General features: G+C 37.4%; 2 protein-coding genes across 2 annotated transcripts in view; both read left to right on the top strand.

Moving 5' to 3' along the window:
- The window catches only part of MYO5C (myosin VC), a 36,174-nt gene extending 18,710 nt beyond the window's left edge, over positions 1–17,464 (top strand). The window contains exons 23-41 of the mRNA XM_074836897.1: positions 98–191; positions 770–833; positions 2,041–2,221; positions 2,822–2,915; positions 3,761–3,824; positions 3,912–3,992; positions 4,373–4,553; positions 6,399–6,493; positions 7,214–7,276; positions 7,485–7,650; positions 7,907–7,994; positions 8,715–8,810; positions 9,757–9,911; positions 11,018–11,107; positions 12,389–12,539; positions 12,936–13,218; positions 14,191–14,365; positions 14,831–14,911; positions 15,177–17,464. Coding sequence (XP_074692998.1) covers positions 98–191; positions 770–833; positions 2,041–2,221; positions 2,822–2,915; positions 3,761–3,824; positions 3,912–3,992; positions 4,373–4,553; positions 6,399–6,493; positions 7,214–7,276; positions 7,485–7,650; positions 7,907–7,994; positions 8,715–8,810; positions 9,757–9,911; positions 11,018–11,107; positions 12,389–12,539; positions 12,936–13,218; positions 14,191–14,365; positions 14,831–14,911; positions 15,177–15,329 — 2,355 coding nt within the window. The 3' untranslated portion in view covers positions 15,330–17,464. The remainder of the gene's footprint in view (positions 1–97; positions 192–769; positions 834–2,040; positions 2,222–2,821; positions 2,916–3,760; positions 3,825–3,911; positions 3,993–4,372; positions 4,554–6,398; positions 6,494–7,213; positions 7,277–7,484; positions 7,651–7,906; positions 7,995–8,714; positions 8,811–9,756; positions 9,912–11,017; positions 11,108–12,388; positions 12,540–12,935; positions 13,219–14,190; positions 14,366–14,830; positions 14,912–15,176) is intronic.
- A 1,048-nt stretch (positions 17,465–18,512) lies between these two features.
- Positions 18,513–25,389, top strand: part of GNB5 (G protein subunit beta 5) — a 31,046-nt gene continuing 24,169 nt past the window's right edge. Inside the window, exons 1-2 of the mRNA XM_074837021.1 lie at positions 18,513–18,612; positions 20,545–20,688. Of these exons, the coding sequence (XP_074693122.1) occupies positions 20,563–20,688 (126 nt within the window). The 5' untranslated portion in view covers positions 18,513–18,612; positions 20,545–20,562. The remainder of the gene's footprint in view (positions 18,613–20,544; positions 20,689–25,389) is intronic.

Raw genomic sequence — 25,389 nt, 5'->3', positions numbered from 1 at the left:
GGGAGTCCATACATGCTTGTTAAAATGTAAGACCTTCTGTGACATATTTCTTCCTCCTTTGTAATTTGTATATTATGCTTTCTTTTTGTGTGTACAGAAAATGTTAAAACTTGAGAATCAGAATAAAGAATTACAAGAACAGAAAGAGACCTTAGAAATAAAGCTCCAAGAAAAAACTGAGGAAATGAAAGGTACAATAGCTAAAAGGAGTTTTAAAGGTGTTATAAAGGAGTTACAGTGGGGTAAAGTTGTAAAGTCAGGTTTTCAGCCAAGGTAAATTACTTTTGCTCTAATAAAAGCAACATAAGTGCTGAGTTTACAGTAAATTAAAAGTTGATCCTAAGCTTCTCTTGCTTAGACTGTATATTGCAAATGCTTTTAATTTAATAATTAAAATTTATTTCAGTAGCAAAAGCTCTCCTTCTATTATGTTTCCTGTCTCATGCACATGCTTTCCTTCAAAGTGTTGCTTCATCCTTGGTTCCTTTAATATACTGCTTTAAGAGTCTAATTTCAAAGGACACAGACAGCACATGAGATCAAGTATACTTTAGATAAATAACACTTTGGTGTTTCAGAACCTTTTTATTCTATAGTATTACTTTTAAAATTTACTGTGATAATTTTTGGCACTTAAGAGAGTAATTTCAGCCTTAAAATATGTTAAGGATTACTTATTAAACCAAAACTTCTCATTGTAGTCATACTGTTTTAATAAATGCACATAATTGCATGAAGGTCTTTGAAATATTGAAATGTTTTTTGACAGAGAAAATGGATGACCTCACGAAGCAGCTCTTCAATGATGTACAAAAAGAAGAAAATCAGAGAATGTATGGAATCTGAATTTTATTCCTTTGAAACAGCATTCCTTTTTTCTCTTTCCCTGCCTTTCTTTCTCCCACTGTAAATGTGTTATGCTCACATCACTTATGTCAGTGTTCTTGGACATTAATGCTAGTACTGAAGTACTTCATGACAGTTGAGGAAAAGCACATGCTTGCTTGTGGGTCAGTCACATGCAGGAAATTATACCATAGACTTGAGACTGATCTTGCTTTGGCAGTTTCCTGTCTTTTCATGTGTCTTTCTGAAAATTGAAAGGCAACCCTGATCATAGTGGTTTCTTTGGAGATATCCTCAGAATTCAGTCAGGACTGGAAAAGCCTGACCAAAAGATGGCCATACCAGTCAGAATTCCTGTGGAGTGTTAAAGGACAGAATTGGAAGATTCAGCTTGAAGAAAAGGCAGTGTTTGTAAAGGACATTTGGTTAAAAATATAGGGGGGAAACTTTTTTTTCCCCTTTGGTATTTTATTTGCAGTATTAAAAATCCTGTTATTTAGCAATAGATGGTTGTTGCTTTGCAACATGTTTTTCTCAGATCAAGTGTTATTTCCCAGTAACTTTTCCAGTATAAGACAGAGAACCTTAGGTGCCAGATAAATGCTGTTCTCTGAAGTGTTAAGAGTGCAGTCAGTCACTGTTCCTGAAGGTTGAAAGCTGTGTGGTGTTTGAGCTCAGTCTGATTTCAGCTGCAAATAACATCAGACTATACTAAGAGTACTACTTAGCTAGTTTTTCCGCTTTGCCCATTAGCTATATTATGTTGGAAGCCAGTCCATTCCAGCAGGGACTAGTAGAAAATAGAAAGCTTCTTGCAGTGTTTTACTGAGAAGAACACAGGGCTTTCTGTTGCTGTGTCCTTCAGTGCTGACTGTGGCTGTAAATGTAGTGGTAGGCTGCTCAGCTAGGCTAACTCTCAAAGAGTTAGAGAATTAGCCTTTAAGTGGTAAAAACTCAGTTTTGCCTTGAATTCAGTCCCAGTATCTGCATTAGATGTAGGAAAATCTAGGGACGTTCCCATCCCATTATCATCCATTTTGTAGATTGATTCTGAGGATGTAGGATAGCATTTTCAGGTAATTATGGTTCAATTACGTTTTCTTCAATGAAACATGTCCTTCAAATAAAAACAGAGCCCACTCTCTCAATTACAAATGTAGAAAAATAAAACCACCTTTTTGCTGTCTTGTTTAGGATACTTGAGAAAAATTTCCAAAATCAGAAGCAGGACTATGAAAAGGAGATTGAATTGCTCAAGGGAGAAATTAAGATTCTGAAAGAAGAAAAAACTCAGCTACAACATCAAATTCAGCAAGAAATTGTCATTCAGGATGGCTTGAAAATGGAAGTAGAACAACTTACAAAACAAGCCCAGGTAAAATATGACGCATCTCATTTTGGAATCTTTGCTAGATAAAGCAAGTAGAGAATGTGGGTGTTTTATTTATAGATTATCTTCACTAATTTTTTTGTCTCCAGTGAATTTTTAGAAGAAGTTGTAGTTAATAAGCTGTATTTGGTACACCACAATGTTGCATTTTTTTCATGTAGTATACAATATGAGTAAGTTGCTGCTCACAGAAAAAAGTGCATGTTTTGAAGAGTAATTATGCCTGAATATTTATACATTTAAATGTGTGGATCTTTGTTTTTCTTCCTTTTTCCAAGAAAGTATTAGTTTCTCAGGGGATTTTTTATAAATGTAGTTTATAAACTAAACCTGAAAAAAGTACTTTTGTGTAAAGTCATGGTTTTTTTCCTCCAAGTCAGTTCCATGACACAAACACATATGTCTTCATTATATCACATTACCGTTCTGCTCTGATGTCCGAGAACCAGAGACTTTAGACACAACACATTTTAAGCCTTTTACCATGTGAACTTGTTCTTAATTATAATTATCTTTATGATTTAACTGATACTCATCCCTTGTCATTCACTCCTTGTCTCAGTCTGTAATTTTTGTCTGATTCAGAAAATACCCGAGTTGCAAAAGGAAATTGAACTGCTGCAGACACAAAAATTGGATGTTGAAAAGCAGGCCCACTCGCAGAAGCGAGAATTGAGGGGTAAGCTACATACTAGATAATTCAGAAAACTTACCAAGTACAGTGTGAACGAGGCCAGTTTAAATTGATTTCTTCCATGTTAGCTTTGACAAAACCCCAGTTCTTTTTCCCATCCCATAGTGATTTCATTTGATTCATACCTTTACTCACAAGGGGAAAAAAAACCCCAACAGGTGAGTTTTACAAAGTGATCATTGAATACTGAGATCTGGGGTACCCCTTTGAAGAAACTCTTGATTTCAGACATTTCTCCTCTGTGTTTAAAAATCAATACTAATAATTTAAACTTCACTTACAGTTTAACAAGTAGCTTGTAGAGACCCAAGAATATGTAAATAATATATTATCTAGCTTTCATTAGTCCTGTCTTTAACCTTAGGTCCCATAAATGTCAAATACACTTAAATAACTTGCTGAGTTGAGTTGTCTTTGGGAAAAGGTACTTAATAAGGTGCCCTGCTGTTGTGCACTTTGTTCATGCTAACAATGTCATAGAGCAAGCCTGTATCTGCAGCATTTAATGTAGTAGCCTAGCACTAGATGACAGATCATCTATACAACTCTAGCAGTTGTCCAGATTCAGAACAGAAAGATGTAACTTTGCATTGAAAGTTTGATCTGTTTAGAAAAAAACAATATTGGTGGTATACGTATCTGGTGCACCTTACATGTCCCGAAGTAGAACCAAGTACCTCATCATATTCTTGTAGTAAATCAGATATATTTGCTGAGTACTAGGAAAGAACCTTGTCGATCTAGGAAGAGTTTGGTTTGATTTTTATAATCAAACTTCATTTGAAATGTGCAGAGAAAATTATTCATGTAATAAACTTTGTTTTTTCCAGAAAAGATGTCAGAAGTTACAAAACAGCTTCTTGAAAGTTACGATTTTGAAGATGTAAGAAGCAGGTAATTTTGTTCTGAGACCTCTTTAAAAAAGCTTAAGAAAAAAGCTTTTGTTCACCTGCCCACTAATCATACTACCTTGTGTTCTAGACTCTCTACGGAGGATTTGGAGCACTTAAATGAGGATGGAGAACTGTGGTTTGCTTACGAGGGTTTGAAAAAAGCTACAAGGTTAGTTGAGTTCTTCAGTGTTTTCATAACTCCAAGCTGTGATCTAGAAAATAAACGGAAAGATCAGTAACTAATTTGACAGTACAATACTGAACATCTGTTTAAGAAATGAACAAACACTGCATTATATGACTGGCTGAGCAGCTTAAAATCAGTGTAACAGACTTTTACTAAGTCAGTGAGATAAGTGTGTATGTGTCAGTTCGGGAAATGTGTTTCCTCTGAGATATCATGCATAACTTTACACTCCTTTAATGCACAGGTGATGTAATGGAATGTCTGTGTTAACCACAGTACTTTGTTTTCACTTTGTATTAAACTTGACCCATTGTATCAAGGTCGTACTGCATCTGCCATGTTCTTTCTCCTTTTTTTAACAGAGTATTGGAAAGTCATTTCCAGTCTCAGAAAGAAATATATGAAAAGGAGATTGAAGGTTTGAACTTTAAAGTTGAACATCTTAGCCAAGATATTAATCATCTCCAAAAATTATTTCGAGAGGAAAATGACATAAATGATGGTATTCGACTTGAAGTTAGCAGGCTAACTTCAGAAAACCTGGTAAGATCAAGGTGTCAGACCAAGCAAAGTATGTTTTTGTTACTTAGTAATACAATCCAAATGTGTTTGTGGTACAAAGCCCTCAAAATCTTGCAGTCATATCCTTGAAATCTCAAGGCTCAAACAAATATGGCCTTTCAGTATTTCAGACTTATTAAAAAGCAGTTTTGTGATACTGTAACTTTCTATGGGTCAGTATTATAAGTGTGTTCTGGGTCTGTCTGGGATGGAGTTAACTTTCTTTGTAGCAGTCTGTATGGTGCTGCATTTTGGATTTGTGGGTAAAACAGTATTGATAACAGGGTTTTGGCTGTGGCTGAACAGAGCTTGCATAGTCAAGGCTTTCTCTTTTTCCTACTCTGCCCACCTCATCAAGTTAAACTGGGGGTGGGCAAGAAGTTGGGAGGGCACACAGCCCAGACAGCCAACCCGAGCTGACCAGAAGGATGTCCCCTTCCATGTAATGTCATGCTCACATACAAAAACTGAGGTAGAGGAAGAAGAAAGGGGGTGTTTGGCTTCATCCTGACTTTATCTTAACCCAGATGTTTTCTCGCTTATGCTCTTCCTATTCTCTTCCCTGTTCTGCTGGGGTGCGGGGTGGGGGTAGGAGGGGAGTGAGCATTTCTGTGGGTGCTTGGCCAGACAGGGTCAACCCACATCAACCAACTTCAGTTTTCATTGTACTGAGGCATTCAAGTTGGGAGTTTAGTTACTTCATTCTTTTCATGTAGTCATAGAACAGAAATAATCATCTTTTTCTCAGAAGCCTCTTTAAAGCTATTTCTGTCTCTCAGGTTGACAAGTTCTATGAATTAATAGTAAAACACCAAACGCCAGTGGGATTTATGGTGATTAGAGATTTGTGCAGTTCCGAGGCTCTCCCCACCAGAGGGCAGCTAAGCATATCAGGTTGCTAACTAATTGCAGGCAAGGCTTAAGAGTCTAATTACTACTACTGTGTAAAACCTATCTTAACACAAGGAAGTGCTGTTACTCCAGAAGACAGTATATACCATTGTTGTGGTTTAACCCCAGCCCCCAACCACGTAGCCACTTGCTCACTCCTCCCGGCCTCTCAGTGGGATGGGGAGGAGAACTGGAGAAAAAGTGAAATTTGTGGGTTGAGATAAGAATTTATATACCGTTTATATACTGAGCATGATGTTCTATGGTATGGAATATCCCTTTGGCTAGTTCGGGTCAGCTGTCCTGACCATGCTCCCTCACAGCTTCTTGTACACCTGCTCGCTGGCAGAGTACGGGAAACTGAAAAATCCTTAACTTAAGATAAGCACTGCTTAGCAACAACAAAAACTTCAGTGTGTTATCAACATTATTCTCATACTAAATCCAAAACACAGCACTGTACCAGCTACTAGGAAGAAAATTAACTCTGTCCCAGCCATATTATTTTTCTGCTGAGTGAAAAATAACTAAAGAAATATTTTCAAAACAAAGTTACTATAATTGAAAATATAAAGAAAATTTACTTATAATTCATTTTTTAAAAATTATTTTATAACATATTGAGGTTTTTTTCCAGTATTGATTGAGCTAGGGATATTAAAGCCACAGTGTAATTTCCTTTAAACTAGAACAGAAGAATGGTAGTACTGGGGCAGTCCAAACATTTTGTTAGCTCACTAGTTTGTTTTTAGGAGTGGCAGCAGAGTAGATGCCTCCAGAAGAGTTAAGTCAGGCAAGCAGGTAGCAGTACTGCTCCACAGTCTCTTCCCCATCTTTGACTATTTGCAGTTGAAGGTCTTCCAGTGTCATAGGAACTATTGCAGACATTTGAAAAGAAGGAATGTGCTGAAATACACAAATCTTTTTCTCTGAAAGGTTATCCCAGATCTTAAACAGCAAGTTTCTGAACTTGAAAATCAAAAATTAGATCTTGAAAACCGTCTTCAAGAACAGGCTGTAAAGTTGAAAGGTAAAGTACCAGTATGGTCCCTAGTCTTTCAGATGTTTAAGATGAATTCCCTATATTTGAATTTTTAAAAGCTGAAGCAATATTACATGATAACTTCATTGCCTTATTACTTACTTTCTTGCTAGTGAAAGGTAAGAAACACAACAAAAAAAACATGTTGTATAGTTTATATCTCTGTAGTTAAGCAATAAAATACATGCGAGTATGTGCACTTTTTTCTCTTTTTTACCTTTTTGAGGTCATTCAGTTCTATGATTTGGAAACAATCCTAAAAAGTAAAGATGTTTTGGAACTTAAGGTATACTCTATGAGATGGACTTCAGAGCTGGTTGAAAAAATCATAGTGGGAGCCAGAGGGAAAAGTTCTTGCTAAATTTGATTGTTTGAAAGTTCTCAATTTGGGAAGGCATACTTTGCTGAAGATTCTGAGCCTGTCTAACTGCAGTGTCTTCCTAGGCAACAGATTTAAAATTTGCAAGTAGTTTTACTGCCAACTGCAAGAAATTAGTAGTGTCAAAATTCCTCATCTCATATAATCTTCTGTGTGGTGCGGAGTAGTCAGATATTTCTCTGATATATTATCTGGCATCTAATTTGATTTTGTTAGATGAAACAAAATTATGAGTGTAAGAAGACATATACTGAATACTGGTACAGAACAGAAAGCAAATTTGATTTTATTGTTTTTCTTTTGTTTTGGGCTTTGCTAATTATTACTGAAAAAAATGAAAGAGATGTCTAATCGTCTGCATCATGAGCTAGAAGGGGATAGAACGCAAAGACGGTAAATATTTTTTTTTTTTTAAATGTAAGAAATGTAGTTGCTGTAAGTTGCAGTAACAAAGTCACTTAAACTCTTTGAAGTATCACATTCAGTGTTAGATTTGCCTTACAGCCTTGTGTACAGTCAGTAAGTAATGGACAGGTATGATACGAATATGCTTTAATGAAAGATGAATAAAAGACAGACCTTCTTATCTATCTGTTTTTAGAACTAATGAGGCCCGGAATGAAGTAGACATAAAAGAAAAAGAGAAACTGAAAGTCACAACCCGGGAAACTGAGGGACTGAGCAATGGTTTGATGCAAGATGAAATCCAGGATGAATTACAAAGCAAGATAAAGCAAGAGACAACTCGACTTACTGTGGAGAACATGGTGAGGAAATGAAATCGTCATTAAGAAACTACCTGAAATGCAGGATAAAAAGAAAGAAATCATGATTTCATGGTATGGACAGGATGTTTTCTCAGTTCATTGGGGGAGAAGAAAAGATAGGAAGGTTTCATGCTTCTTCCACCAGATATAAGTAAAAGCACATCATAGTGCTCTTTAATTGTGGCAATAACATGTAGCAGTATAACATATTTTTTAACTGTGGTTGCTCTGAACTCACTGACTTTGATTATTACAGGATCTTGAAGAAAAACTAGACATGAAAGATAGAATAATAAAAAAATTGGAGGATCAGATCAAAACTCTTACCAAGACTATTGAAAAAGGTAAGATACTCTTATATGGGTGATTTTTTTAATATCTTTGAACATGTGTGTGTTTGAAGGAAAGTATATTTTTTAAAAAAAGAAAAAGGTAGGGTTTTGGGCAGGGTTAGAAATTTAAAACCTCAGAAAGAAGTGCCAGGGGAGTCATCAACTGAAATGACATAAAAGTCCTTTCCTGTATTTTTTTTTCTCTCCCCAGCTAAATAATACGCACATATGGGACCTAGACTATACAATAAAGATTAAGCCAGAGGAATAAGGTTCTGTCGACAAAAGTTAATACATACCCTCACACAAACTGTCTCTGAGCCAACAGAATGTTAGTTTTGCATCAGATGAGTAACTCCTCCCATTAGCCTTCAAATGACAGATGGTTCCTGCTGTGAAGTTAGTTTGTACAAAGCTCTTCTATAGCAAGTAATTATTCACTATAAAATACTCTTAAAAACATTGCAAAGGTGACTAATGTAGAGATGTGTTGTTGCTGTTTATTTGTCTTAATTCCAAGTAATTCCACTGAATCCAGTGAAACTATTCACATGAATAAAATAAATGTTACTTAACTTATAATGCTTGGAACCATAACCTAAGAACATTATTGTGAACAGGGCCCATGCTGTGTTTATTACAGAGAAAACTGCTTTTCTCCAATAGTTTGTTCTAACATGAACATTAGCTTAGCCGTTTACCTGTAAGTAACAGTGCTTTTGTGTTTGGCAGTTGAAGCTCATGTGCCAACTTTGTCCAAAGAGTACATTGGAATGATGGAGTACAAAAAAGAGGATGAAGAAAGGATCATTCAAAATCTGATCCTCGGTATTTTAGTAACACTTTCAATTTTATCAGTAGTCAACATTATTGAGCGTAGAACACTACAGCAAAAACTACAAGGCACCATATTTCACTTATGTTCAAAGCTTCCTTTTTCCCACTCTCTTACCACCAATACAACTTGGAGGCTCTATACTGCTCTGTTTCTACTGCCAGACATTTCAAGTACAGAAGTGTGAAAATCATTTGTCTGACTACATAATGCTGACTCTATTATCTTTCTTATTATTTATTCACTTATAAAGCTGTAAATCTCAAGAGCACATCAGGGACTTTTTCTTCCTGGTCATCTACTAAGTCTGTAAGTCAGTCCATGTGTGATGGATTACTCTCCTGTCTGTCCTTTCCATATCATTCCCTTCACTGAAAGGAACTGTACTTTCATGTTTCTCTTGTAGAGGAATTTTGTCCTTCCACTGAGTTACTTTACAATATCAATCTTACTGCCAAAACAGCTTTTTGCTTTAGTTTACAATTAATAGTAAACTCGACGGATTTTCCATGTACATTAGTACCATTATTAAACACTGCTTGGAAACAACATCATCTTTTTCTTCTCACCTACTTCAGCCTTGTGAATGTTTATATTTTTGTGAACAAAATTAAGCAATGCCAGATTTAGTGGGGCCTCCAGTGGGTAGTTAAATGCAGATTGCTTTTTAAAGTTGTCCTGTCTGTCATAGCCCATGCTGGACCTTAGAATTTGTTACAATCCTCTTCTACCTCTCTGGAAAGCTTAATTAATAAAATTAATACTCTTATATGAACAATGCTGTTACAGAAGTTTCCAGTTACAAGCAATTGATCAGTAGATCCATTATCAAGTGACTGGTCACTGAAGAAATGAACCCCATACTGCTTGTCTTTTTCAGAATGATGTGTTGAATTGTTAATTTTTATATAATAAACCTGATGACTTTCCTTTATGCAGATTTAAAGCCACGTGGAGTTGTAGTTAATATGATACCTGGCCTTCCAGCTCACATTCTGTTCATGTGTGTGCGGTATGCAGATTATCTGAATGATGCTGACATGCTGAAATCTTTCATGAATGTCACCATTGATGGTATCAAACAAGTTGTTAAGGTATGATTTATGTTTGGCTGTATTGTACTGTACATTTTGACTTTTAATGTATGGTTTACAAGATGCATGCATAGTACCTGAGGAATGCTGACACTTTCATTTGCTAGTATTCCTATAATAGAGTAATAATCATTAGTGACATTCTTTTTGAAGTTTGTAGTAGTATCCCTGTAAAGCCTCCAGGTAAGGTTCTACTGTGCTGAATACAGAATGCACAGAATGCATTAACATGAATTGCTTTTATCTGAAGAGCTTCTTGGCAAAATCATTTACATTTTACAATGAGTAGGTAATTAGGTGAAGTGCACCTGTGCTTTCAGCACTCATAAAACTCGGATGGACAGAAATTAAGGTTAGTATGTCTGGCAGCGGGCAGGTATCAGAATTTTAAGAGGTTTTTACACTGCTGTTCTACTAGTGTAATTTTTTTTTGACATGTCATTTGGTACTGCAGCATTAGTTGCCAGCCAGTTTACAAAATCAAGTTATAAACAAGAGTTGTTAGCCTGTTGTCTCATCTACATAACAAATTCAGCTATGTGAATGCTTTATTATGGTTTTGTAATGCAATCAAACACCAGGCATGCTTTGTAGCACAGGCAGGAATGGACTATGGTTTATGCAGTTGAGCTTGTTGTATAGAGGATGCCTATAGTTTGTTCACAAACAAATTCATACCACAGTTTATCCATTAGAAAAGCTTGTGTTTACTTAGCTAACAAAAATAAAACATACTTACACATAGTTAGAATTGTGTTTATACGTAGTTCAGTTTCATTTGTGTATACAGGTGTTGTTCACACTTTTTTGCAGGAAGGCCTCCAGTACACTACGACACTATGCATAGCAATGTGTAAAACTGTTTGGTTCAGGCTAATTTATTTAGCCAGTCTGTCATACAAGAAGACTTAAACAATGTTTATCAGATAAAAGATCTTTGCTATGTGTGTATTAGCCTGAAAACACAGCATGATTTGTTCAGCTAGCATGTTGCTCCTTCTGCTATAAATAGGCTCTATTATACCAATTCTGTAATGGTCTTTAGTTAATTAAATTAACTTTGTAAGACAATACCAATATAAGATTGCTTTACTTATTATTTTCAGGATCATTCAGAAGACTTTGAGATGTTGTCCTTTTGGCTTTCCAATGCATATTATTTTCTTAACTGTTTGAAGCAGTATAGCGGGGAAGAGGTAGGATTGATTTAATCAAATAATTTCATTACTTTACCTTTGACAGACTTTAACTGGAATTAAAAATAGTCAGATAGATAATTATTCACCAGCTCACCACTGTTCCTTCTAAATATTTACATATTCACATTGCTCTGCAATGGTGTTACATGTTGTACACAAATAATAAAACAGCATAGGACTAATGGATTAAGTGAAGTCAAGGAAACATTAAAGTGCTAAAGTAGATTAAAGACATGACATGGAAAGTGCTACTTAATTTGAACTCTTCCACAGGAGTTTAATGTGAGCTGGATTTCAGATATCCAGCTACATATGTATGTGAAAAACTGTTTTATGATTTTATAATTGTGACCATTCAAACACGTACTGCTACCAAAATAAGGTTACAGATGACAACCTCAGGAAAGGAGCAAAACAATAAAATTCCTTATTTCACTTGTTTGTTTAAGCTAAGTTTTATCCTGAGATTCAAAATTATTTTAATTCTTTTAAAATGAAAACTATTACTATATTTTTTGCTAGGTTTTATAAACTTAGGTACTGAACTGAAATTGCACAGACACCTAAGACTATAGTCTTCAAGATTAAAGCAAAGAGGTACCATAAAGCCTTAAGAATCACAGTAACTGTGTACTGTCTAAACAACAATACTCCCTCTTGTGGTCATATCGATCACCTCTAAAGAGCAGTGAAAAACTGAAAACATTTAAACTTAATTAATAACAGTCTTTTATAATTTAGTTGCAACAGTAGGGAAAGGTCTGAATGCAGAATTTAGAGTTTTAATCTGTATTTCTAATGAACATTCAAGACCTCACACAAGTTGGGATTCCGTGTAGACTTTTGAAGTCAGAACTTTCCTAATGAAAAGTCCAAACATTAGATCCCTTTGCAGCAATAAAATGTAGTTTTAATATTTTTTTTCCAACATAGTTTAAACAACCACATTCTGGCTTTTTTTTTTTTTTTTTTTTTGGAGGAGTTTGCTTTCTCCTTAAGTGATCTGGGAATTGCTCTGAAGTTCATTGAAATCTATGCATGTCTTTCCTTTGGCTTTAGCAGGCTTTAGGAACAGAGTAAATGTCAACATAAACTGGAAAATTAAGTACAGGAAGCCCAGAACTGGAAGCATCCATTGAAATTAGCTCTAGCTTTGGCTCATTCTGAGACTGTGTTCAGCCAAAGGTGGAATGAGTTACTCTAATACATACATTACATTGTAGTAACAATTTATAATCATGTTATGTGATTTCTAATAATTATATTTACAACTTGTAGGAATTTATGAAGTCTAACACTCCACACCAGAATAAGAACTGTTTGAAGCATTTTGATCTCTCAGAATACAGACAGATTCTTAGTGATTTGGCTATTCGTATCTATCACCAATTCATTATTGTAATGGAGAACAACATTCAGCCCATGATTGGTAAGACAGTAGCAATCCAACCAAACTTAAATGTAGCTTGTGAAGTATGGAGGCAAAGGATGGGACAGACTTCCTTCTCCTGTTGATTTATATGCATGTGTACCTGCATGTGTGTTTCTGCACATACAAATTCTCCTGAATGGTATATCCCCACAGGATTTGGAAAGACTTTTCCTGGTGTGGGGTAATGCTCTGAAACTGATGAACATTCTACAAAAACAAAAAGGCTTTTTAAAATTTGTGTGCTCCAGAAGCCTTTGTTGGTATCTTGTTTTTCTTGTATCATTTAACTTTTGAAATATCCTGAAAGTAGGTTTTGTTCAATAATTAAGTTAAGGTAACTGCAAGTAGCCTTAGGAGTTTTGGTCTCATCAGTTATTTTCTATTGTGTTTCAGTACCAGGCATGCTGGAATATGAAAGTCTTCAAGGAATTTCTGGCTTGAAACCTACAGGGTTCCGTAAACGTTCTTCTAGTATAGACGACACTGATACCTACACAATGACCTCTATCCTGCAACAGCTCAGCTATTTTTATAGTACTATGTGCCAGAATGGCTTGGACTCTGAGCTTCTAAAGCAGGCAGTGAAGCAGCTTTTCTTTCTGATTGGAGCTATCACCCTCAATAGTCTCTTCCTCCGCAAGGACATGTGCTCCTGTAGAAAAGGAATGCAGATAAGGTAAAGCCAGTAAAGTTTCAACAAGCTTGAGAATTAATTTTTAACACTTTCCTGTAATATACTTTATCTCTAAAGTCACTGGATATTCTGCAACTGTTCTGCTGGAAGTATCCAGTTATGTTTTACTCTTTTTGAAAAAGGAGTTCTTTGCATTTTGGGCTGAGCTTTCTCAGCATAACATATTACAAATTGTTTTTTCTATGGAAACACTAATGGAGGAAAAGACAGAGAAGATTACAGTCTGGAGTTTAAAGTCAGAGATGTTTAGGATTCTTTCCATGCTAGTTCACTCATGATGTGCCAAACAGTATTTTTAATTCTTTCTTACTGTGGTAAACAGGTGCAGTGTCCCCTGGCTGGCAGACAGACAGAAGCTGACTTGCATTTTTCATTCTCTCTGATGAGAAGGGCACTGAGACAGAGCCTTTGAGGGTGTAGAGTGGGAAGATGCAGTTCATTTGTTCTCCATTAGACAGTCTGCAGACCAAGGTGAAAGAAAATCAGTAAAATCTTGAGCCATCTGGGAATATTACTAGAAGAAAGCTGCTTTAACCTTTAGGTCATCAGTTATAAGCCCGGCCCTGCTTTGTAATGTGCAAAGATTGTTCTCATTTCCTGTACAAGCTCAGTTGTAAATTAATATTTTGAAGACATATCGTGCTACAGTGTAATAGGTAATGCCAGTATATATTAGTAATTTTCTGTAAACAACAGCTAAACTAATAACTTGCTTTCTGTTATCCAAGCTTTAAGAAATAAAAAGATAAAAAGAACTGAAATATACAAGTGAATAAATTTACAGATCAACAAGCTATTATTTGATTTTTATGATCTACAGGTATCGTTTTTAACTTAAAATGTATGATTTTGAACACTGCATTAGAGGAGCATTTCTTCTTTAGAAGTCTTTAATATAACTTGCTTGTTAGGGGGAACCTGACATTTCTGTTGTCCATTCATGGTTTAACCCAGATGTAATATCAGCTACTTGGAAGAATGGCTTAAGGACAAGAATCTTCAAAGCAGCAATGCTAAAGAAACTTTGGAACCTCTATCTCAAGCAGCCTGGCTCCTTCAGGTCAAAAAGATCACAGATGATGATGCCAAGGAAATATGTGAACATTGCACATCTCTTTCTACTGTGCAGGTAATGAACCATCTGTTTTCTTCTGGCAGCACCAATTGCAGAATCTTAGCTATCTAAAATAATTTGTTGCAAAGAGCTATTGGCCTTTCATTTGATAAAAATAGCATTCCTCAGCATTCCACACCACCACTTGTTAAACTGAATTTAACCCATTTTAACTGCTCCCGTAGTGAATACTTGCCTGCTTTGTTCTATCCATGTTTTTATTCCACAGTGTATTTTCTTTACTTTGTCACAGGCTTTTTTTGTTGTTTCCCTTAACCAATTCAGCTTCTTCTACATCTCCTTGATCCTGCTGACACTTCTGGAAATTAGTCATAGCAGTTGTCATATATGTAACAACTCATTAGGTGACCACTCAAAATTCTCTCATATATGACAATAAAGATGTCACATTAATGCTTTCTTCCTTCTGTCTTCTCCCTTTTTGTGACGTACTAAAACAGTCTTTTATGATTTGAACAGATAGTTAAAATCCTCAACTCATACACTCCGATAGATGATTTTGAGAAAAGAGTGACTCCATCGTTTGTTCGTAAAGTCCAGGTAAGAGCTACAGCTATTATTTCTCATACTCAAGTTACAGGATACTTCATACACATAGTTTTTGATGCTATGTAGTTATAGTTGACCTTTACATCGTATTATTACTAAGTTGCTCAGCTTCTAGACATTTGGAACTGATCAAAACGAGTCTCCTTAACATCGTAGGAAAGCAAGATTTGCAATGGGAAGCAAACAATGTACTGGTTTTGCTTTGATTCTTAATACTTATCTCAATATTTTCTTACCCTTTCTGTTATAATTTCAGGCTATGCTAAACAGGCGTGAGGATGTTCCGCAGCTGATGCTCGATACCAAATACCTCTTCCAAGTGACGTTTCCTTTCACCCCCTCTCCACATGCCTTGGAAATGATACAAGTCCCCAGCAGCTTCAAACTTGGCTTTCTCACAAGGGTTTAATAAAACCAATGCATTGGTATTTCCTCAGAGACTATATAAAGACAGTCAGACTTTCATGGTTCCTATCTCCAGCTGATGGGTAGTATGGCAGCTTGCAGTGAGTTAAACTGTTAAAAACTTGTTCTTGAGTCAAGACTTAAAAAGTAGGAATAATTTCAGCTTGTGATTTCCTTCCCTCTTTTCTTACTCTTCTCCCTTCGTTACAGTCCTGCAGTGATGACTTGATATCATCAGCTGGACACAAAGCTAACCATACAGTTTTTTAGCCCAAACCTGACAAGAAAAGCATTTATCTGACAAGTTTGCATTGGTGCCCTGTCAGCACCACTGAGAGGGGAAGACTGTCATGTGATAAATGTTATTATTTTACAGTGTTCCTTGCCTTCGCTTCTTGTAACAAGAAATTTTTTTCCCAAGGTAATTCTGCTCATTGCCTTGATATACTGGATCTGGTTTACAGTAGCTTTCACCTTTCTATACTTCTTATACCTTTATTCCTTTCATAAAAGAAGTCTTTTATAACAGTTCCTCCAGAAGACTGAGTAGGAGGGAAGGAAGATCCTTCCACAATTGTTTAAAAAAATCAATATAAATAGCTACATTGAAGCTGGGGAGCTGAGATCAATCTAAGAGAGTTGCTGTTACGAGCCCACATTGTAGGCATGCTGGCGTGCCTCCCTGAATGCTTGCGTTGCAGCGCAGGCACACCAGGCAGCTCTTCAGCCAGGGCAAGGACTCAGGTGCTCTTGAAGACAGATTGCAGTTCTGTTCTCTGCAGTGACAAGTTTGGATTTTCATATCAGTCATTATAATAGAAAAGTCAGATATAAAATTCACATCATGATCCAGGTTTGAGTTACAAGCTTTGTTTCTCTAAAAAACAGGAATCATGTCCTGGTTTGGTTCCATCTCTCGTGCAGTGTTTCAGAATATACACTGAGTATGCACACATGTGCACATCATCTTTCTTCCTTTCTTTTTTGCTGGTTTCCTTCTTCCAGACCAGACACTGAGTAGGAGAGAATGCAACTACTGTGGTCTGGTCTTACTGATAAACCAAGCTTAATTCCTTACATTTCACCTTTATTTCATTTCATTTCAATTGCAGGATCCTTAGAAGCAGAAGTGGTCCCCTTTTTGCTTTGTTCAGCCTTCTTCCTGTAGTCAGAATGCAACAAACAGTAACTTTATTGAGTACTGAATCCTGTCAGAACAACTGGAGAAACAGCTTCACCCGTCCTTAGAAATTCCTCAGTAAATAAGGCTAGATTTCTAGCTACTCTGTTAGACATAGTTAGTAAAATCGAGTCTTAAAGCTTTGAAATATTTAAAGGGTTCTAATTAATTTAGTTAATTTAAATATTACAGGGAGCAACAATTGATTTGATTTCTTTTTATTACACAGTATTAGTACTGCTTGTTTAATTTCACAGAACAATTTGTAAATATAAAGAAGGAATCGTTCTTGCTATTTAGTGTTCTTTGTGTTTACTATGTACAGTGAAATAGTCATGGTGTTATCCACAGAGATATATGAAGGAAAAACAAAAGTTCAATAAAAATAAAAGCTGTACAAAATATCACAGACATAGGTAGTTTAGTATTTTAATCTGTTAAATAAAGTAACTTTTAAATCAATTTGTAGTGCTTTGAGTGATGCAGTAGTTACGTTTTCAGTATGGGATCATTTGAAAGAAGTTACCTGGAACTATGTGAATATTAGTGAATACTGTCAGTCTTGTATTGCACCATAAACATTTATTTAATGGTCCAGTTGCTTTGCTGTGACATTGTGTATCTTCCTGTCAGAATGGTATGCTGTCTTGGCTCCTCATGCATTTCTGTAAATATTTTAATGCAAGCAAGTTTTGTTGCTGTAATTTGTATATAGCCTTTTTTTTTACAGTTACTGGAGCTGTATGTCTGTTACCTGGGATGGTATGAGTAAAATCACAGCCCATTCTTACGTCTACATCGCATAGAAGTGTCAGAGGCATGTATGTCTTTATGACAAAAATTGTTGATCAAGGACAATTATTCTGACAGTTTGATACTAGGTTACTTTGGGAGGTTTGTATGAAGTATGCTATTAACACTGTGTAAGCAAACAACAAATATATTTTTAAAAGAAAGTTCAAAACGATCGGTGTCTACTGTGTGCTCTCAGAAACTTGCCTTGCTTGTGCTGACATTAATGCTTTCAACCAGTGTGTAGGGACAAAATTCTGTTTGTTATCTGTAATTCTTCTAAATATAAGGAGCAGTTTTAGTGAAGGCAGATGAATGAAAGAGCCATTACTGAGGTTAACTTTCTTAGAATGACAGCAAAGGAGAAAGCTATTTCATTCAAATGTGAAAATGACAAATGATGATCCTTACTGCAGTGCGAAGGCACTGAAATGGCTTATGGAGAGATGTGTGAGATGCTGTTGGCATCTTCGGATGTCTTTAGACATGTGACTCCTGCAGTTTCTGGGAATAGGACTCAGCAGCAGAAGTGGTCCCTTTCAGTCCTGTGTTCCCATAATATTCTAATAAAAAAGATTAGGACTTCTGCCCAAGTCTCTGCTGGGCTGAGACCCAACATTTTTTCTTTTTTTTTTTTTTTTTTCTTCATTTTGTCACAGATCCTCTTGACTATCAAATGCAAGCATCTAATGGCATGATTTCAGTGACTTCAGTAGAGTCTCAGTAGTAGATGTGACCCTTCAGCACTTTCTAAATTCTCAGACATGTTTTCATAAATTTCCCCCAATTTTTTTAGAGTGCGAAAAACCAGCAATTTTTAATCTTACTGATTTTAAATTTATTGTCTTAAAACAGATGAATAGTAAAAACATATCCAAGGGAGAACCAGCATGGCCACTAATCAATTTGTTTGATTTTTAAATTTCATTAAGTGTATGAGATAAACTTAACATTGACACTGCTATCTGTCAGAATGTCAACTTGATAGTTAGAAAAATCAGTTGTCACCTCCCCAGTATGTTTAAACTTTTAACATTTGGAAACCATTGAAAACTTGCTGCTGTATGGAACAGGCAGGTAAGGTCTAGTATGCCTAATAGTTTATGTTCTTTATCCTGTGTTCTGAAAGAGGGCAGTTAAAGCCTTTAAACTATAATCATGAGTACATAACTGACCTGAGGTGATACAGCTGGAGAGGCTGAGCTTTAAATACCCTTTAAGTAGACTTAATAGGAACGTTGCCTTTCTACGTTAGCAGTTGCACACGGCTTATTTAGTCATCTTGAGAATCTCCTGGTTCTTGCTATTTGAAAAGGTGGGTAATTTTGAATATTTATCAACAAGATTCATTGTACAGAATTTCTCTGTAAATAGCATATTTCTTAATGTTTCACCGTGCTACTATTTTTAAATTTCTACTGTAACTTTAAAAACCTATTAAATTTAAAAATTCAGGCTAGAGCATATGAGGTTGTAATCTTTTTAGACCTTTCTGGTTTAAATAGTTTATAAAATAGTATACAAATCCATCATTATCACAAACAATCTCAGGTATATACTGGTTTTTAATTATTCAGACATTTTGTTGGCTTGTAGCGAGATTTTGTAATATGTCATAATCTCATCTGAAGTAAAATATGGATAGTAGATATGATTCACCCTGTATGTTACTCCAGCAAATTTATCAAAGATTAATTCTGCCCAGAGTATTTATTCCAAGCCTAATAGATCCTTGTCTAAAGTCTGTAGATCTAGTTAATGATATTTTGTTGAAATAAGATGGTGTTTTTCCCTGTAATACCTTCATTTTACACTTCTGAAGTTAAAATTTTCCTCCCAAAGTCTAGTTGGCTTAGTGTTTTGAGGTTTCACACAAAGTATATAAATCTGTGATTATGTCACCCGAGTGCTCCTCAGAATAGCAGGTAATTCAGCTGTAAATGTCCAGGTTTAAGAATCTAGCAGAACTGAGCCCTGGTGCCATAGTCACTTTAAAGCTATAAGCAATACTAGCACAGAGAAGCTCCCTGAAGGGTTGGCAGCTTGTGGTCTCAGGCTCATTGTTTGCAAAAGAATGCATTAAAAGCTTCAGGACATATTTGTTGCTTTTCATCAAATGGGATATAAACCTCTTTGACTGCATGTAGCTGATTGAAAGCCCATGCAAATTTCAGATTAACGTGCTGTAGTTCCTTTAGGACAGATTGCTTCCCACATGATTTGGGATGAAGTTGTGCATCTCCTGGAGACAACAGCAAAAGTTTTACTGACATGAGTGTGGGCAGGATTTCTGAGTTTATCATCTCATTTTTCAAGTAGTCCACTGAAACACTTAAGAATAAGCAGCAGAATGCAGGCAGGTACATGGAGTAAAGTTTGGTTTGGTTTTTCTATAATGTCCAGCCAAACAAATTCTAAAATCTGCATAGTTCATTGAAATTCTTTTGCTCGATTTAAATCTCTTGCAATAGCTTCTTCTAATTGTTAACCATAAACTCATTATTTATGTACATGTCTAAATAATGTTAAAAGCTTTCATTTTAGAAGTGGTGAAAGGTCCCGTTTTCCCTATGAAAAATGTACAGAGAAAAATGACACTACAGTAGTATTCTTGTTTGTTTTTCTGACTCTCAAGTAGTTTTTAATTCACTGATGATAGTGCTTTGATCCTAGAGATGCCTGGCTTGAGAACAAAAGTGAGTTCATAATGACCCAGCTTTCAGTGTGCTTGAAGCATCAATTTCTGCTAAAGCAGCACATTGTTCATAACATTTTTGTAGCTGCTGACTGAATCCTAGGTCATCTTTTCAACTTTTATGCATAATATTGACTATTTAATAATGTAGTGGAAAAAACATAAATATTGATCAATGCAGATTTCTCACAAATCCAGCTGTTGTTATGCATTTCTGGTTACTGTCTGCTGACAGTAGTTAAGTAAAAACTAAGAGTAATTTTCCTGCAATGAGTCCATGTGCACAGTGCACATTATAACAATGTGTAATCAGTGCACATTATAACACAATCCTTATTTTGCTTTGTGGTTTTTTTTCATAAAAATATAATCTACAGAGCATGTGACTGCCTTGCATGACAGTACATCAAGCTCAAGAGATTAGTCACAGAGAGATTATCCAGCCTACAGATGGCTATATAGAGTCTAAACTGCATTAGCAAGCAGAGCTAGTAGTGGGAAGCTTTGCACTGGACTGGAATGCACTCTTTCCTTCTTCTTTGTCTCTTTCAGCTCCCTCGAACTGCAAAGATGTGTGACCAGACCTTTTTAGCAGAGGTATTTGGTCCATGTGACAAGTGCTCCAAAGACAAGCCTCTTAGGCCTGTTTACGTCGAATCAGAACAACTCAGCTACTGCTCGCTATGTGTGGAAATGGTATGTTATTGATTTTATCAGCCAGAATGTGCAAAGACTGCAAAAAATGGGGGTTGGATGTATTAACGGTCTGTTATGTTGAATTTTTCTGGACAGCAAATAAGCATTGCTAGGCCTGTAGACTGCCAAACAGCTCTGCAGACACCTGGTGTTTCTACAAGCCTGCAACACAGGTGGCCCTGGAATTCAAGGATACTTTTTATGATTCTTGATTGGAATATGGCCACAAGCTTTTTCCCCTAGGGTACTGCATTCCTCAGCTGTGCACGTGTTATGCTCTGAGGTATATGTGTGCAAGTCTGCTTGGCCTACGATCTCGACTGTTTCCCTTTATCTTTAACAAAACTTAACAAGAAGAGATGAAACCATTGCAATAAACTCACTCACTAGTGACTAGGGGATATGAAGTTCATCTAGTCTGTCTCAAAAACAAAGATGCAAGTGAAGTGCTGTCAGAACTCATTCGCAGCCCACATTTCATACTGAGACCATGTTGTCTCATATCCTATGTGCAGTACTTGGGTGAGAGCTGGAAGTAGCTGCAATGACGATAAGGTGGGAAAAGGTTGCAGGGCAGTGGAGTGTCTTCTGTCACCCTGTGTATGCATCACCACAGAAGGTGGTAATGGGGGGGATTAGCAAACCTGCTAGCCTAACCAGCAGGTCCTGCCAGGATACCTGCACAAGAAGGGATGATGTTGGAGGCTTTCTGATCTCCAGCAATTACTGGTGAGGTGATATCCCACTCTCCTGGTAGGGAGCAGTGTTCTAGAGAGATCACAGTGGGGTTTTTTAGGTAAAATACAAAGCTAAGGTCATGAACCTATGTGGCTACTGCAGAGCTGGTCTCCAAAACTCCTTTTGTATACTTCAGAATTTTGTTGTCCTGATTATACTCTAACTTGGAGTGGTTTTATCTTTCTGAACCATTGTGTATTATCAGTTGGAGAAGTCATCCTTCACTGTTTCCTCCCCAAAACTGGTCTCTATCATGACTGAGTAGGGTCCAATAGTTTGTTGTATTTGAGTGTCAGATGAAATGATCTCTGCAGGAATGTTAAAATGTTTATCTAGCTGTGTTTACAAAACACTGTTTTACAGGCAGATGAGAGCACTGATTTGGTGGCTGTAGGTGGTGCAGTGTGTATAGTTCACTGGCTGACGCTGCACATTCTCATGCGTTACATTGTTTAGGAGGAAATTTAGATGTAATGACTGCAAGACAAAAGACACTCCCCGATTTATTTGCTTCTCCTGACTTTGAAACTGCTGCTTTGTTCAGGTCCTTCTTGGCCAAGAGCCTATAAATAGCTATTTATCCAGTAAATTTTTGTATGATTTTATAAATGCATGTTGGAATTGCAGGAAACTGGCTGTTTTGTTATTTACAGTTCCTGCAACTTTCTCCTTGTTATTCGCATTATGGAAGTTAGACTCTTACCAACAGCTGCTAGGCAGAATCAGATTGAGACTTCAGGAAGAATTGTGTCAGTACCTAACAGCCTGTTAGGCTTTCTATTAGCACTGCAGTAGGATCTTGGGCTTTCTGGTAGATCTGGCTTTAGCTTCCTTCGTATTTATTTTGTAAAAGATTTAAAAACAAATATTTAGAACATAGAGAGCTCTTTGCACTAGCACTGAAATACATATGGGTAGGGAAATTGTATCCTTTACTTTCTTGAATTGATTTTTCAGAGCTGTGGGTAGCTTTGGCTTATATCGAAATACACAATATATCCCTGCCACACTTGTACATGTGTTTGTGGATGCATGTGCATAATGTGGTATATAATTGGCTAATCTTTTTGCAACATCCTGTTTGCACATGCAGCTCCTAATTTCAGTCCAGCAGATGCACACATGCATCTTCATCAGCCAGTCTTTGTGATTTCCCAAAGCTAATATAAGTTGAGGGATAACAGAATTAGAAATTGCTGATTCCCACTGTTGAGATAGTCCTACTTCAGTTGTTTGCCTTTGTGGTGGGTTTACCCTGGCTGGATTCGAGGTGCCCACCAAAGCCGCTCTATCGTTCCCACTCCTCAAGTGGTCAGGGGAGCGAAAATACAACAAAAGGCTCGTGGGTGGAGATAAGGACAGGGAGAGATCACTTGCCAATTACTGTCGCGAGCAAAGCAGACTCAACTTGGGAAAAGTAACGTAATTTATTGCAAATCAAATCAGAGTAGGGTAATGAGAAATAAATCTTAAAATACCTGCCCCTCCCTTCTTCCCAGGCTTAACTTTACTCTCAATTTCTCTACCTCCTCCCCTCCAGTGATGCAGGGGGACAGGGAATGGGGGTTGCGGTCAGTTCATCACACATTGTTCCTGCTGCTGCTTCCTCCTCATGGGAGGACTCTTCACACTCTTCTCCTGCTCCAGCGTGGGCTCCCTTCCATAGGAGACAGTCCTCCATGAACTTCTCCAACATGAGTCCTTCCCAAGGGCTGTAGTTCACGAACTGCTCCAGCATGGATCCCTTCCACAGGGTGCAGTCCCTCCGGCACAGACTGCTCCAGCGTGGGTCCCTTCCACAGGGTCACAAATCCTGGCAGCAAACCTGCTCCGGCGTGGGCTCCTCTCTCCATGGGGCCACAGGTCCTGCCAGGATCCTGCTCCAGCACAGGCTTCCCATGGGGTCACAGCCTCCTTCGGGCACCCACCTGCTCCGGTGTGGGGTCCCCCCCGGGCTGCAGGTGGGTCTCTGCTCCACCGTGGACCCTCATGGGTGCAGGGCACAGCTGCCTCACCATGGGCTGCACCACGGGCTGCAGGGGAATCTCTGCTCCGGCACCTAGGGCACCTCCTCCCCCTCCTTCACTGACCTTGGGGTCTGCAGAGTTGTTTCTCTCACATATTCCCATTCCTCTCTCTGGCTGCAATTGCTCTCCCCCAGGTTTTTTTTTCTCCTTTCTTAAATATGTTATCCCGGAGGCGCTACCACCATCGCTGATGGGCTCGGCCTTGGCCAGCGGTGGGTCCATGTTGGCACCAGCTGGCATTGGCTCTGTTGGACACGGGGGAAACTTCTGGCAGCTTCTCACAGAAGCCACCCCTGTAGCCTCCCTGCTACCAACACCTTGCCGTGTAAACCTAATACAGCCTTTTAGACAAAATAATCTTTTCCCTCTGGGGTTTTGCCTGCTTTGGAGATTGGTGCTAATCAGTAGAAACTCAATCAGAGTTTGCTGGTTTAGTCTCCCCACAAAAGTATTAGTAAATTAGCTGACAATTTAAAGAGATCAGCTGGTGAATTAGTGAGAATGAAAACTTTATTTTAAAGACCTAACTTTTGAGATAGGCAACAATTTGTGACATGCTGCTAGATCCTCCATTTTCCCCAGAGTCCTTATTAATGGAACAGTACCAGATTTCTTCTGTGCATCCCCATCACTACAATCTGATGTATTTGCCGTGTGTGGAAGGCACATTTATGATTGCAGTAATGGCTGGTTTTGCCACAGTTCTTGGTGATTACTGTTTCTGTAGCAGCTCCATAGAATAATGACCTATAGGAAGCTGACTGCTTTCAGAGTGGTTACCTCAAAATAGATGAAGCCATGGGTCAGCTTGCCTTTGCTCCATTGGGAAGAGTCAGAGGAAAAAAGCTGTTTTATAAGATGCTTATGGGCAACTTGGAAGCTCACTGCTGCTGAGGACATAGCAGCCAGTTTGTAAGTGGTCAGCTTTCTAGGGAATGCTGGTGGTCAGTATGAAGCCACAGCAACAAACACTTTTATGTGCCGGTCGTTACTGCACAATTAACAGATCATAACGTTACAAAGTGGAGTTCAGTTACTTGTTACTGCTTTTCCATATATTCCACATACCATAGCTCCTGTGCAGGATGTTTTCACAGCTTTTTGTCCTGTGCTGATGTGTTTTGAAACTCACCTGAAAGCAGAGACCAGACTAAGATAACCTATACTTTATCCACAGCTGCTGACTGAACTGCCATTTCAGATTAAACATGCCTTCAGCATAGTGAATTCTAATCATGTGTTAACAAATTGTTTACTACTTACAATTTTTTTAAAGCAATTGCTAATACATTGTTAAAAGTACATTGCCTTCAGTATGGTTAGATTTTATGAAAAGTGAGAAACAAAAAGCCTTGACTGTTTACTAAATAGTAATATTTTTTTCTTTTTCAGTTGACCTAGTACTATGTTATCCTCTATATTAATCCAACCCTGGTTCTTATTAGTTAAAGCTCCCAAATGGCCTTACTCTAACCTGTGGTTTTTTGCATAGTTAGCCAAGAACTACATGGGTAGTTAAGCAGCTTGGACAGATGAGCTTAATACTTTTCTATTCAAACTAATGAAATACACATTATGTATCACAAACTTGTATAGCTTACTCTGTTCAGTAGAAGCTGCTCTTTCACTTCGTGGTTCTGCTTATCCCTGTCATCTCAGGACTTGTATCGTGTATCAGTCTGAACATGTATGGTTCCCAAACCATAGACTTTTTAATCCCGTTCCCCAAGGCAGTGAGAGTGTTCACATCAGTAAGGCAAGAAAGTCTGGGTTTTTCACTGTCAGAACTGTGCCAACTATCTGACATACAGGTGTTATCTAAGCCACATTTCTCAGAGCTGATGCATCCCTATCAAGGCAAAGAAATTTCCTATGGTTTTTGTTGGATTTAATTTCTGGCCCCCTTCACGCTTATCAGGTGTCAGAAACAGGGTGT

Source organism: Strix aluco, chromosome 12 (genome assembly GCF_031877795.1).
Source record: "Strix aluco isolate bStrAlu1 chromosome 12, bStrAlu1.hap1, whole genome shotgun sequence".
NCBI lineage: Eukaryota > Metazoa > Chordata > Aves > Strigiformes > Strigidae > Strix > Strix aluco.
The sequence above is the reverse complement of the archived record's forward strand: the minus strand, read 5'-3'. Positions and strand labels throughout refer to the sequence as shown.